The 14,783-nt window shown below is 42.7% G+C and overlaps 2 protein-coding genes across 2 annotated transcripts in view; one reads left to right on the forward strand and one right to left on the reverse strand.

The window, feature by feature from the left end:
- Nucleotides 1-14,783, forward strand: part of LMNB1 (lamin B1) — a 56,105-nt gene that overhangs the window by 32,444 nt on the left and 8,878 nt on the right. The window contains exons 6-9 of the mRNA XM_075541473.1: nucleotides 4,600-4,820; nucleotides 5,791-6,016; nucleotides 9,870-9,974; nucleotides 13,352-13,471. Of these exons, the coding sequence (XP_075397588.1) occupies nucleotides 4,600-4,820; nucleotides 5,791-6,016; nucleotides 9,870-9,974; nucleotides 13,352-13,471 (672 nt within the window). The remainder of the gene's footprint in view (nucleotides 1-4,599; nucleotides 4,821-5,790; nucleotides 6,017-9,869; nucleotides 9,975-13,351; nucleotides 13,472-14,783) is intronic.
- Nucleotides 6,772-7,732, reverse strand: LOC142440966 (large ribosomal subunit protein uL30). Its single transcript, XM_075543095.1, has one exon. The coding sequence runs from the start codon at nucleotides 7,611-7,613 to the stop codon at nucleotides 6,987-6,989; it is 627 nt and encodes a 208-aa protein (XP_075399210.1). The 5' UTR covers nucleotides 7,614-7,732; the 3' UTR covers nucleotides 6,772-6,986.

Raw genomic sequence — 14,783 nt, forward strand, 5'->3', positions numbered from 1 at the left:
CTGAACTTGGAGGCAGATCTGCTGAGAGTCTCTTTTTCTCTCCAGGGCCACTCTCTGCTGTTGGCCACACATGATATGATCCTCTCCTCTCGTTTTCCAAGTGCTTTCACCCATTTTCCTCGTGTGCATTACAAAAGCCTCCACTGGACAGATGTTCCTAGTGAATAGATAGATGAGGGAAGGGACCTGCCATGGGGGGAGCAGGGGCCAGTCTTACCTCCACAGATTGCTGTTCCCGACACATTCTTTTTTCTCGTCACTTGAGCGAAGGGAAAACAAACTAACAAAACACTGCCATCTAGTTCATTTGAACTCCTAGTGACCCGATTGCACAGAGTAGAATTGCCCCTTTGGATTTTCAACGCAGTAAGTCTTTATGAGAGCAGAAGGTCTCATTCTTCTCCTGTGAAGCAGCTGGTGGATTTGAGCTGTTTACAGCCCAACTCATAGCCTGAATTAAGAATTTAGAGCTTAATCTATTAATGCAATTGAATGAGAAGCTCACACAATGCTGGTTTCATTGACTAAGTGCTTCTGAGTGCATGATGGGGTCCCCTAGTGTGGGCTAAGCAGGCATGGACTGTGCTTCAACCAACTTTACATTAAGCGAGATGATGTTAGGATACAAAGTCCACCCGAAAACTCAAAACAAAACCAAAAACACCGCATTCCCATCGTCGAATCTGAATCGTAGTGACCTTCTAACACAGAGTAGATCTGCCCAGAGCTAGTTTGTTCTGATAGTGTTTTGATATTTTATATATAACAGTTGAGCTGATAAAACCTTTGAGCTCTATTTTTGGATCCCCAAGATCTTAGTGGGCTTATTAATTTGCCCAGAGACTTCATACTAGTTAATGGGTTTCTCCGGATTCCCAGTCTTTATGCCTCATTGTGTTTAACGATTTCCTTTAACTGGAACCTTATAAAAGATAGGGCTCCCTGGTCTTACTACAAGGGGCCTCGGTGGTGTAGGTGCTAACAGCAGACAGTTGGTGGTTGAGGCCGTCCTGGGAGAGGAAGATGAGGCCGTGTGCCTCCATAAAGATGGACAGTAAGGAGCAGTTCTCCTGTCCTGTTGGGTGACTCTGAGTTGGAATCAACTCAGGGGAAGTGGGTTTGGTTTGGTGCGGTTCTTTTTAGAATTGACATTTATACCTTTCCCCATTTATTAATAAGAGTCCTACTTGACTTGAAGGCAGTGAGGGTTGTCACCTTGCCATCAAGTTTCCTTTGCTCTACTTTTGGTTTAGGCAGCTCTGAATGCCCTCGGTTCTGGTGGTGTGGTTATTTTCCCCTCCAGCTTTCAGCGTGGTTCCCTGTGAGGCTGTTGGTTAGTCCCCATCCGTGCAGCCTTTCTTGCCTCAGTCACCGAGGAGGTAGTAGGAAGTGTAGGTACTTAGGGCATAGCAGAGGAAGCCCCCCTTCAGCCAGAATAGTTCTTATAACCTCTCTGTTTTACAGATTGGGTCTCTGAGGGAGAATCCTTCCATATCTCTATTATTATTGGTAACAGATTTTATGAAATGTAATTACTTTTGAGTATTTCAACTAGTGATCAGTTTTAGCCTTAAAGTATCAAAGCACAGGGGGAAGGTACGTTTAAAGACACTTTCCCATCATAGAGTGTTGTTGCTTAGTCACATTCGTTTCAGCATGCTGCTATTAGGCAATACGAGTTTCCGTTTGGTTACGTGGCTCCCACGAGGGAAGTGCTTGCTTCTTTAATCTTACTGAAAATTGGGGTAGCTTTTAAAATAGTGACTTCAGAAAATATTTCGAACAGTGTGTTAGATGGTAGCATTGTTTTTGCTTTGAAATGAAGAATTTCATACATTATTTTATAACATGTCAAAATTTTTCTTAGGCCAGATTAATTGATGGCACAGAAGCTGACTTGGCAGAATATCCAGTGGTACTTCAGAAACACTGTCATCTTCTGTGTTTCCCACCTCCAACCACACACACACACACACACACACACACACTCCACATTCTGTACCAGACCATCAGTGCAAAATTATTAACATTTATTCATAAACATTTGAGAAATGAAACCTTGAATTACCTAGTTAGATTTCAATATGCAAATTAAGAAACTGGTTTATTTGCAGCTTGGATCTTCATGACTTAGGGAAAAAATCTAGAGCTGACTCGGAATCTTTTGGTTTTTTTACCCCCTGACTCAGAATCGTGTGTTCTCTGTATTTCACTACAGAGCAGCTAACTTTGGAACTGATTTCTGAGAAAAATACAGACCTATTTCAGAATAACTTAAATATTTATATATCTAGAGTTCAATTTTTCTCTGTTAGCTCAATACTGCACCAGAGACAGAGAGGCAGACTTTGAAACCTGGGTTCAGGTTTTCTCTGAGTCTTTGGGCACTTGTGTATCTCATAGACTCTCTTTTAGAGTCCCCTCTTTTGCCCTTTCTGCCTTTTACCCATCTGTGTGAAATACGGCGAAGACATGGGCAAGGAGGTGTTTGAGCTGACCTTGTTCAGGAGAAAAGAAAGTCTAAGAAGCGTGAAGGGGTTGGAACTGATTCCTCAGTTTTTAGCACGGTCTTCTTCCCCCAAATACATTAAGGCCAGACGCTATTTTTAGGATCAATTTTAAGACAAATACCTGCTGCTTCTATAGAATGCCAGGTTCTATGGATTTTAATTTTTTTTCTTTAAATAACCTTTGTGTTTCAAAATAATTTTAGAGGCCCAAGAAAGTTGCAGAGGCGCCACAGAAATGAGTTGCCCATGGGCATAGAGAACTTCTTCCTTGAGCTGCTGGTGGTTTTGAACTCTTTGAATTTCACTTTTTAAAATTATTAACCTTCTTGGTTAATAATTAACCAAAGTAAATAAGACTTGCCTGGTTTATATATATACTGCAATTCAAGTTGGCCTTTTTTTTTTTTCATGATTCCGCAAAATGCTCATTATTCCAACATAGGATATTCTTCATAGGCTCTGTGAGACTAAATCTTTACAGGAACAGACAGTCACATCTTTCTTCTGCTGAGCGGCTGGTAGGTTTGAACTGCTGACTTTCATGATTAGACTACAGTTTATTTTTTTATTTAGATGTTTTGAGTACATCCTTATTTGGTATTATAAGATGCTCTAACTCCATCTTACACTTACTTTCCCTGCCCTAGCCCTAGAATCAGCCATTTTCTCCATTGACTCTTTATTAAAGAATGGTATTCAGAATTAAGCTCTGGGAATTGAGTATGCTTGTAGTTACTGGGTTGCCATTATTTATAGGTCTTCTTAGAGTCAAGTTATACATGTGTGTGTACCGACACATTTACGCACCTATATTTATAATTTAGTCTATATCCATGTTTATATGGAACTGAACAGGAATTCATACGGTGTCTCCGACTCGCATCTAACACCACAGGCTCATTCTACGTTTCCATTTTTGCATGTCTGTAGCTTTCTTCTCTGTGACCCCCTCAAAGCCTAGTTTTCAACATCCATTTATTTATTTCAGTGTAAAGCAGTGGTGATTATTTACCTTGCATCCCCTTGAGAAATAAACTTAAGAAGAATGCAGTATTTGTATAGTTTCTTTGTATCCGTAGCTTCACAGATTAAATTTTTGGCCACTGGGTGCCCTTTATCTCACTGGTTCTCAACCTTCCTAATGCCGCAAACCTTTACAGTTCTTCATGTTGTGACACCCTCGCCCCCCATAAAATTTTTTTAGTTGCTACTTCATTACTCTAATTTTGTTACTATTTGGAATATGGCCACACCTGTGAAAGGGTTGTTCCACCCTTCAAAGGGGTCGTGACCCACCAGTTGAGAACCACTGCTTTATCGCCTCTGCAGCTAGCTGGGATTCTAAGGGACTTGGGTATCCACCAGTCTCTGTGAGTTGATTACACGTGGTTGGTATTTTGCGAGGCTGAGATGAATTGATAGGCAAAACTCACATGAATAATGACCCAGTGAGCCCCAAAGGTTTCTAAGGTGAGTTTTCATCTGTAGTAGATAGGGCTTCTCATTCTTTTTATACTAAATATAAGATTCCTGTATTTAAGCCACTGTTTTACAAACCATAACATGTTGTTCACCCGCTTGTGTGCTGATCAACTGGCTCAGGCATTGAGAAAGCACAGCTGTCACAAAAGGACACAGTACAGTACCTTCTCGCAGTAACCATAATCCCTGTGCTTCTGCAGATTCCCCAGTAATTTTCCAAACACATCCGTCGACCTGCATTTAGTGGTCGCTCATCAATGAGTTTCTACAATTTTCAGTTGCTTGGTCAATTTGTGCTTTTGAGGTAAAAATCTTCGTAGGGGGACAGAGCTGACTTTTCTCCCAAACCACACTTAAAAATGTGTTTTGTTTGGCCATTTACCACCCCAAAGATGCACATGCATTTAGAAGCATTTGCATTTGGAGGATATTTTATTTGTAATCTTTTATAAGTGAGGCATTTTATTTCCAGTCTCTTGAATTCTAATGAATCGAGATTCCATGGGTTTCCATTTATTTCCACTCCAGTCGGGGATTTAAACTAGCTGCCATGTACTAGTGTTGGAAAGGTTCTGCAAAGTACCAATGTGTTTCCTTGCATCTGAAGTCTAGAGCATGTTTGGAAAGGATCCAAGAATTGGAGGACTTGCTTGCTAAAGAAAGAGACACTTCGCGTCGCATGCTTTCTGACAAAGAGAGAGAGATGGCGGAAATAAGGGATCAGATGCAGCAACAGCTGAACGATTATGAACAGCTTCTTGACGTGAAGTTGGCTCTGGACATGGAAATCAGTGCTTACAGAAAACTCTTGGAAGGAGAGGAAGAGCGGTAAGGAACTTAACTGTCACCATGTAGTCAGTCCACTGTCCCCCTTCGTCCTCCACTTAAAGAAATGAAAATGGGCTTCTTTCTATCATGCTGAGGCAGTTTTCAGTATTTTCTCAATTACTTTGAAATATTTTAGGTATAGATAGTGATAAAATTATATTTTAGTCTCAACAACAGAAAATGTTGCTAATCTTCATTTGAGCATTTCCATAATTTTAAATGCTGGACTCTGACAGGATGGTGTCTCTGAGAATGTCAGTGTTCTGGTCAGTACCACATTGGGTTAAAAAAAACTTGGTATTTATATTTCTTTTTCAAATCTGAATTCTTTTAATTTTGATTATCAGAAAAAGGTCCAAAGGCAAAGTAGATTGATACAGGATAGAAAAGGCAGTGCATTTCAAGATGACCTACATCACATGCAGTTTTGTACAGGGATGATTTTAAAGTATGAAAGGAGAAAAAATATCCCACTCAGCAGTGGCTGTAATATGGTGGTAGTTGGTATGATTGTTTCTTACCATATGTTTTGGTTGTTACTTTCATTGTTGGGGAAATATTACTATTATTTACATGGATTTGCCTAGCAGACTGTTAGCTTTAAAAGACAACAGTGTAGCATATTTTAAAAAATTTTTATTGGGGGCTCATACAACTCTTATCACAATCCATACATACATCAATTGTGTCAAGCACATTTGTACATTCATTGCCCTCATCATTCTTAAAACATTTGCTCTCCACTTAAGCCCCTGGCATCAGTTCCTCATTTTTCCCCTCCCTCCCTGCTCCCCCCTCCCTCATGAACCCTTGATAATTTATAAATCATTATGTTGTTATATCTTGCCCTGTCCGACGTCTCCCTTCACCCCCTTCTCTTGTCCGTCCCCCAGGGAGGAGACCAGCGTGATTTTTTAACGATAGGAAGAGCACAGATGTTTCCTAAATGGCTGTGTCACTTTTCCCATAGGTTGAAGCTCTCTCCGAGCCCTTCTTCTCGCGTGACCGTGTCGCGAGCCTCGTCAAGCCGCAGCGTTCGCACGACTCGCGGGAAGCGGAAGAGAGTGGACGTGGAGGAGTCCGAGGCAAGCAGTAGTGTCAGCATCTCTCACTCCGCCTCAGCCACTGGGAACATTTGCATCGAAGAGATTGATGTTGATGGGAAGTTCATCCGCTTGAAAAACACTTCTGAACAGGTACTGTCCATCTCCCCCCCCCCACCCCACCCCCAGCAAGCCTTGTAGATCGATAGGTTATCTTGCATTCATAATAACCAAATAACCCTTCATTGGGTCTAGCAGTTGTCTTGCTTAAGCCACGATCCAGAAAGGAAACATACTGCTTGCCCTCTGATGTTTTCTTTACCGGCCTGCTTTGTGGGAGCAGTCCAGTGCTCCCCCGGCAGTGCTCCTTTAGCATCGTGAAAGCGTGTGTAAATCGAAGTCGCAGGCCCAGGAGGTAGTGTCTTTGGCGGCTTCACATTTCTAGTCACTAGCCCCGCTTCCCAGAGGTAGGACTTCCCCACCACACACATGGTCATTTTGTCACAGGCCTTTCCAGGGACGATTTGTTATTAACAGAATATATTTGTGAAAAGTTGGCTGGATGAAATGGAGGCTGTTCTTTCCCAGCCATGACTGTAACGCCCTTCTGTGAAGGGTAGGAGGAGATAGCGGCCCAAACCCAGAGAGTTGAGGGCGGCTTCTGTCTGTAGGCAGAGGAAGGAATAAATGAAAGCCTGTCGCTGCACTTGCACCAAGAGCTTACAGCCCTATCGTGAAACCGTTTGATGGCTGGAACCGACTAAATCGGAAAAGCTACAGCGTGATGAAGTAGAGCAGTGGTGGGATGGGAGACCTGATGTTTTCCTTCTTAGGCAGCATGCCTGGGCACAGCCATCGAGTCTCCTGCCTGCAGAGTGGGGATCCCCAGCTCCAAGCTGGCAGCGAACACACCACTTTGAACGTGTGTTGCTCTCTGCAGCTTTGCTGTACCCCAGTTCTCCACCACAGCCTGCTGAAGGAGCTCCCCTGTGCCTCTTGAATGTGCTGTTCTAGGGCATTACCCCATCATTTTTTTCAGTTCTTTTTTTTTTTTTCCATTTGAAAGCAGTCACTGTTTTATTAAGAGACCAGATTACAAAAATAATCATGGCAGGCAGATACCTTAGTTCATCCTTCTAATAAGCCTGTTGATCTGGTCTTCCCTGTTGCCTGCATCTCCACCTTCTACGAAATGGGTGGTCTTTTTCTTCATCCCACCTCGTGGAGAAGATAGTTTGCAGGGCCACAGGAAGTTATTTGCTTCTTTGAAACATTTCCCAACGGTATAGATCTCATGAATCAGATCCTCCATGCAGATGATGCCATATTTACCAAGACACCGTGCAATCAGCGTGTTATCTGTCAGGGCAATACGCTTATTATTGATTTTGCCATAGCCAAGCTTGTAGATGAGTTCATTCACTGACTTCAGGTGTGGGTACCCCCATGCAATGTATGGTTCCACAATCCTCAGCATGTTAATTGAAGCCTTGTTAAGCTTAACAAAGGTGCAATTGAAAATCTGGCGAAGGCGAAGAAGCTGCAACACTTTTCGAACCTTCGGGCTCACACCATTGATACCTCTGATCCTGATAACAAAGGCCAGCTTGGGCTCTCCAGGCACATAGAAGTTGCCAGCTTTCCTTGCCATGCGAGCCATTTGGATTTCAGTTCTGTACATCTGCCTGTATTCCTTGTGATAGTGCTTAGCTTTCTCGTAGATCAGCTTCCTCCTTGCCTTTTGAAGCATCTTTTGGGCAAACTTCTTTCTTAGGCATTTGATCTTTAGTTCTGCGAAATTCTTTAGCTTTTTCTTAAGGGTCTCTGGAACAGCAGGCACCTTCTTCTTCTTCTCCGCGACAGCCTCATGGTTCCTGCCGGTTTAAAAAAAAAGGCTTTTTTCAGTTCTTGATATCGTTCATGTTCATCCAGATTTTTAAAGTGTAGGTGTCTGGATATTTTGCTCTACCGTCCATGACTAAACTAGTGCACACTTATTGGAAGCCGTGGTTTAAAATTTGAAATATTGATAGCAAGGCATACTGGAGTTTCCAGCCGGAGCTATCAGGCACCCAGCATGGAAGGTCCTCCCTGATTAGGTTGGGGGCTGGGAAGGCGTTGGGGAAGATGTGTAGAGGAAGGCTAGGTCTGGGCTTGCAGTACAGTGAGTGCCAGGTCTTGAGCCTATGTTCACGGGTCTTCCGCACATCTATGACAGTCATTTCCTTACTCACCAGAGTTAGTAGAACTATCTTGCAGGTGGGAGATAAGGACCACTAGCAGCCACAACTTTAAAAGCTGAAGGACAGAGGCACCCCTCCTACTCGAGTGCTACAGCTTGGCTGTTTTTCACCAGGCCTGGCAGTGCTGTGTGGACCATTCTGGAACTGGCTCTCAACAGGGCTTATTCTTCTGGCTTTAGACAGACACGGACACAAATTAGTCTAATTGATGGTTCAGCTATCCTACGCTAATACCGCATGGCTCTAGGCCGGGGGTTCGCAACCACCTCATGCTGCAACCCTTTCATACAGTTCCTCATGTTGTGTTGACACCCCTTCCCCCCCCCAACCATAACTTTATTTTCATTGCTACTTCATAACTGTAATTTTGCTACTGTTACAAATCTGGCGACCCCTGTGAAAGGGTCGTTCAACCCCCAAAGGGGTCACTACCCACAGGTAGAGAACCGCTGCTTTAGGCTGTTTGGGGGCCAGCATTGAAACAAACAGCTCTTACCTAGGACTGGCTTAGTTAGTGCATCAGTGACCCTGTTTGAGTCCGCAAGCTTTGTTGTTGTTGGGTGTTGTCGAGTCAGACCCGACTCATAGTGACTGCACAACAGAACGAACCACTCAGTTGTCCTGCACCGGCGTCACAATTGCTGTTTTGCTTAAAGAGAGCCAAGTTTGTGCAAGGTGTGTTGCAAATGCAGAACATAAAGAATAAATACTCCTTCTTTTAAATGTATATCTTTATGTTTTAAAAGCTTGTAGTATCAAATACTAGATGTTTACAGTAATTGTCATTATGGCAGCTAGATATGATGCCTTCTCCAGCAGTGACTACTTGACTCATGTGCTTCCTTGCAGTTTTTTTTTTTAAACAATTTATTAGGGGCTCATACAACTCTTCTCACAGTCCATACATATACATACATCAATTGTATAAAGCACATCTGTACATTCTTTGCCCTAATCATTTTCTTTATTTTTCTCCTCTTTTCTTTTTTTACATTTTATTAGGGACTCATACAACTCTTATCACAATCCATACATATACATACATCAATTGTATAGAGCACATCCGCACATTCCCTGCCCCAATCATTCTCAAAGCATTTGCTCGCCACTTAAGCCCCTTGCATCAGGTCCTCTTTTTTTTTCCCCTCCCTCCCCACGCCCCCCTCCCTCATGTGCCCTTGGTAATTTATACATTGTTATTTTGTCATATCTTGCTCTATCCGGAGTCTCCCTTCCCCCCTTCTCTGCTGTCCCTCTCCCAGGGAGGAGGTCACATGTGGATCCTTGTAATCAGTTCCCCCTTTCCAACCCACTCACCCTCCACTCTCCCAGCATCGCCTCTCACACCCTTGGTCCTGAAGGTATCATCCACCCTGGATTCCCTGTGCCTCCAGCCCTCATATGTACCAGTGTACAGCCTCTGCCCTATCCAGCCCTGCAAGGTAGAATTCGGTCATGGTAGTTGTGGGGAGGAAGCATCCAGGATCTGGGGGAAAGCTGTGCTCTTCATCAGTACTACCTCGCACCAGCTTCCTTGCAGTTTTATGCACTCCAAAATTAATTGTCTTAGTGATTAACTGCAGCATTGTTGATGCTGCTCTTTTATTGAATTGACAGATCATATTTTCTATTTAGAGTAGGAAAATAGGCATCATGGAAATGCAAATATAAGCCCATTGTAATTCAACTGTCACTGGATTGGTTTATTTGATCATTCTTTGAAATTTATATTCGAAGTGACCTTGTTTTTGTTTTGTAAATAGGATCAACCAATGGGAGGCTGGGAGATGATCCGGAAAATAGGAGACACATCCGTCAGTTATAAATATACCTCAAGATATGTGCTGAAGGCAGGCCAGACTGTTACAGTAAGTCAATTTTGTCATTTAATGTAACTATTGCCTAAAATAACATCTAAAGTAACAGAATATTGGTTTGGTTTGCTTTAGTCCTAAAGAGAATCATTTTAGAAACAGCATTTGAAACATCGTTAGCCCAGTTAGGGCCTTCTCCGATTAGAGGAAAGTTCTGGTTTATTGAGGTGGTAAGTGACTATAAAAGGTGACACACTCAGCCTGGGACTTCTTGTTACTTTGTCTCTTCAGGTAGCTAAAGCGTGCTACCTGTTGACTGATGCCGTGCAGGGAGTGCAGGATGTACAGCCTGGCACACAGAGTAGAAAAAGCGCTGAGGATAAATACCAGCACATGCCTTAAAACGGGAATGTTCTCCCTTTTTCCCCATTTGATTTATATGCTTACTTAAAAACCGGAACTTTCCACCTTCAATTAGCATAAATCCAGCCGGTCTCTGTGAGCCACCATTTCTGGGCCTGGAGTGTTAGTTTGCTTTGAACAAAAGCCAGCCCCTAGGTAATGGACACCCGATAAAGATTCTGTGCTTTTAATTTTAAATCTATAGAGACAGTAACTGGGTGAATGACTGCTTGGGGGTGTGGCAGGGGGTAGTTTGGTGGAAATGGGAGCTAATAATCACTAGGACAAGAAAGAAGAAAATTCTGAAATTGATTGTGGTGATGATTGCACAATTCTTAATATCCTTGAACTGTTAACTTTTATGACGGGTGAATTATATACCAATGAAAACTTTTAAAAAGGAATCAATTCTATTAAACCTTTTTAGCAAGACTAATATTTTAATACTATCTCAGTGTTATTTTTAGCAAGAGAGTTTTTGCATAGTTTTTAATGTTCTAAATAGACAGAAATGGGTTGTGTGGAATTCTGTTTTAGTCCTAAAATGACACTATTGGCATTCTCTGAAGCACCATAATTTAAGTTTGTAAATATTGTAGCTCACACTTGGAGAAATCTGCTACATTGAGCAAATAAAAAAATTACTTGGCTCTATCAGTAAATTTTGAAAATAATAAGATACTGAATTTGATAGAGATTTCAAAGAAGTCATTTTTTATTTCTAAAGAATGTAGAGGTGACTGTATCTCCTAACTTAGGTGTTTTATTTTAAGATATAGTTTTACGTTTTATGACTGGAAAAATTCTTAGATGTTCAAGATCAAAGGAAAATTGTAGGGTAGAACTTCTTTGAAAAGGTGTGTTCAGAGAGCTTGATAGCACTTTTAGAAGCTATCCCATGCTAACTTTGTAATGGTGTCTACAATGGGAACAAATATCTTAACTTCACTATCCTCTTTAGTAATTATGATAAGGAGAGGAAATAAGCTTAGTGCTAGTATGTGTCTGTATAATGTAGTAGGAAAAAATCCTGATGTTTTTCTTCAGAAGATTCCAACTTGAGCGTGCTCTCTCTAATGTGAAGCCATTATGCCATTCAACGGCCTTTCCCACTGGGCTGTTCTCAGGGACTCAGTAGATGGATACCCTATAGGCCTAGGGGAAGACGTCATTACCATGTGAAGTAATACGATCTACTTTTCTACAGTAACTCGCATTCAATGTGAAAGCCATTAAGTTCTTCAGAATGTGGTAGGAAGTGATTTTTCAGTAAAAGTACAAGGCAATGAATGATAACTCTAGAACAGAAATATACAAGTCACATGTCATTACTTTTTTTCTAGTACTCAAACATTTAAAAAGCGAAATAGGAATATGTGAAATTAATTTCAGAACTATAGTTTATTTATTTCAGCACACCCAGCATATTGTTTGAGCATGTTACACTGTAAACAGTTGTTAGGCTGTTTAGATTGTTTTTACATGCAGTCGTTGAACTCTGATTATCTATTTTATCCTTCCTGAAAACCAAACTCACCGCCATCGAGCTGGTGCCAACCCTGCAGGTCAGAGTAGAACTGCGCCGGGATCGCTGAGACGGCACCTCTGGGCGGGAGTAGAAAGCCGCGGCTTCTGCGGAGTGGCTGGTGGATTCAAACTGCGTGCCCCTTGCCCCTTGGGTTGTAGCTCACGACACAACCAGGGCTCCATTCACCCTTACAGTTTGTCTAAAATCAGACGCCACAATTCGAATGCCTAAAATCCACCTAAGGCTAGTGATTACCACATTGAAAGACCCAGGTCTGGAACATACTGCTAAAATTGTCCAAATGTGGGCTAATATAAGCAGTAAGGTTATTGACATTTTACCAGCGTATTACTAACATTTAACTAACATTCCATATAGACCAGTGAAAAGGGTAGCTTAAAATTAGGAAAACATTAACATTCCAAGTGGTACAGAAGATTGAGCTGAAAATTGGCCCAGATGTAGATATTTTTCCCCTATTTCATCTTAGAACCTGTTCCTGCAACTTTCGTTTGTAAAGCCGATGGCTGACTTGAAGCTGCAAGTGGGCATCTAACAAACAAACTCTCCTCATCAGTAATTTATACTTTTTTCCTCATTTAAGAACACACCTATGTACACCATCTCTAGCCTGCTTTTTTTCTTTCACGTAGTCCTTTGTACAACAATTTATGGATTATAAAACTTTTTCTTTATAAGATGAAGTACTGATGGCATTATTCACCCCTGTAAGTAAATTGAGCTCATAAAAGTTTAGTGTTTTGCCTTGGATTTAAAGTTTATCATCTGACTCCCAAATACGGCAGCGTATCCTCCTATATGGCAGCGTTTTCTTGCTGTTGAGCAGAGTAGAGAACAATTTTAATAAAAGTCGTATTTTTCCCTCGAGCGGTGCCGTCTGATCCCCTTCCAGCATTCTTTTTGGAGCCCAGTCTTAGACACTCTGGAGTACTGTGACACTGTCCCTGGTTGGAAACACACTGCTTCCTCAGAAGCATATTCTAGTCTAGTCACCCTCTCAACTCCCGCTGCAGGCTGCGGGACACTGGTCGTAGGGTGGTGAGAAAAGTACATAATTCAAAACGGTGGTCCACTAAATTCATAGAACACGTGGGATGCAAATAATGAGAGTCTATGTGAGTAAGCAACTCCACTCTTCATGACAGTGCCACACGTTATGCGTGTCATTAGTGGTCCCTCTTAAGGATGAGGAACGTGACCTAACCCAATGGCAGTGAGTGAGTATGAGAAGGTAGGTAGCCTTCCTCCAGGGCCCTGCAGCTCTTCACATAGCACATTTCAGATGGTGAAGTGAGGCTTTTAGAATTGAGTTCTACACACAAACTAATTAAACCCAGAAGTCTGAAGATAGCAAACCGTTGCTGGACTTTGCAAGTCTTACAAGGTGTTCCAGTCTCACCATTGTGCTGCTATTTCCTATCGGCGCGCGAGAAATCTGGACTCCTCGGGTACTGACCTATCTATCCTGTCTCTCCCCCAGATCTGGGCTGCAAATGCTGGTGTCACAGCCAGCCCTCCCACGGACCTCATCTGGAAGAACCAGAACTCCTGGGGCACTGGCGAAGATGTGAAGGTCATATTGAAAAATTCTCAGGGAGAGGTACGGCCATCTTACTAATACTGCTTCCCCAGAAAGTGTGTCGTGCAAGGGTGATTTCTTTCCAAGAGTCAGGTTCCAATGTGAAGTCATTCTTGCTGAGTAAATTCAGCCAAAGCTGTCCTCAGATTTGGGGGATGAAATAAGAGCATAAGGAAGGAACTGTACTGTTGTCTAGGACTTACTCAGTTCATTAAATACTTACCCTTGTTAGCTAGCTTTCAGACCTTCCTGAAACTCTTGTAGTCAAATGTGGTGTATGTCTTCAACATCTCAGTCCTAGGATTCTTGTCCGAAGAACCTTACCCTCCCACTGCTGTGTAAACATTCCGCACCCCACCTACCAATGTTAGTCTCAGAAACACTGCTATTCCTAAGGATGGACGCGGAGCCTGCTTTAACACGTGCACAAGACGCTCTCCTCTCTTCTCTTTCCCCACCCCATTACCCAATGCAGACCATATGAAATCCCCGCATCCCTTGTAGAATGTGGGGTTTGGCTTTGCAGAAAGCATGTTGACGGGCACTTGCCTGAATAGAATGGGTTTCTTTTTGTCATTGCACTGTTTCTTCATTCCTCTTTGCCACAGGAGCTTAAGTTTTGGCTTGCAAGGATTTCTCAGCTCTAGAACGGGTATCTGACAGGCTATAAGTATAGAGCCTTGTTATTTCTTTGGAAAATGGCAGGTGTCTGCTGTGCCTTGGCCACTCTGTACTTGAAGTGTGGACCTGGTTTCGGAGTTCACGGGCCTCAGATGTTAGGGGGAGGGGTTGCTGTGGTTAGGCGCGCTCAAGTCAGTTCCGACTTGGCAACCCTGTGTCCAACGGCATGAGACGCTGCTTGGCTCTGCCGTTCTCACAGTTTTGTTACGCGCGAGCCCGTTGTTGAAACCCGTGTCCATCCACCTCATCCAAGGCCTCCATTTTCTCTGACCTTCTGCTTTCAGGGACTGATCTCTCCCTGACAATACACTCAACGCTCATGAGACAAAGTCTTAGCATCCTGGCTTCTAAGGAGCAGTCTCGCTGCACTTCTTCCAAGACAGATTTGTTTGTTCTGGCAGTTTACGAATGGTACTTTCCGTAGCCTCTGTCAGACCATCAATCAAATGCATCAATTCTTCTTTGAGCTTCCTTACTCACTGTCCAGCCTTCACATGCATAGGAGTCAATTGAAAATGCCATCACTTAGTCAGGCGCGCCTCAGTTCTCAAAGTTACCTGGTTGCCCTTCCATGATGTGAAGAGGTCTTGTGCTGGCTACTCACCCGATGCTATATGTTGTTTGCTCCCTTGACTGCTGCTTCCAAGAGCAC

The sequence above is a fragment of the Tenrec ecaudatus genome, chromosome 2 (genome assembly GCF_050624435.1).
Source record: "Tenrec ecaudatus isolate mTenEca1 chromosome 2, mTenEca1.hap1, whole genome shotgun sequence".
Classification (NCBI taxonomy): domain Eukaryota; kingdom Metazoa; phylum Chordata; class Mammalia; order Afrosoricida; family Tenrecidae; genus Tenrec; species Tenrec ecaudatus.

Bases quoted from the DNA above. Each gene is read 5' to 3' on its own strand.
- LOC142440966 (XM_075543095.1), bottom strand. From the start codon at position 7,613: ATGCTTCAAAAGGCAAGGAGGAAGCTGATCTACGAGAAAGCTAAGCAC.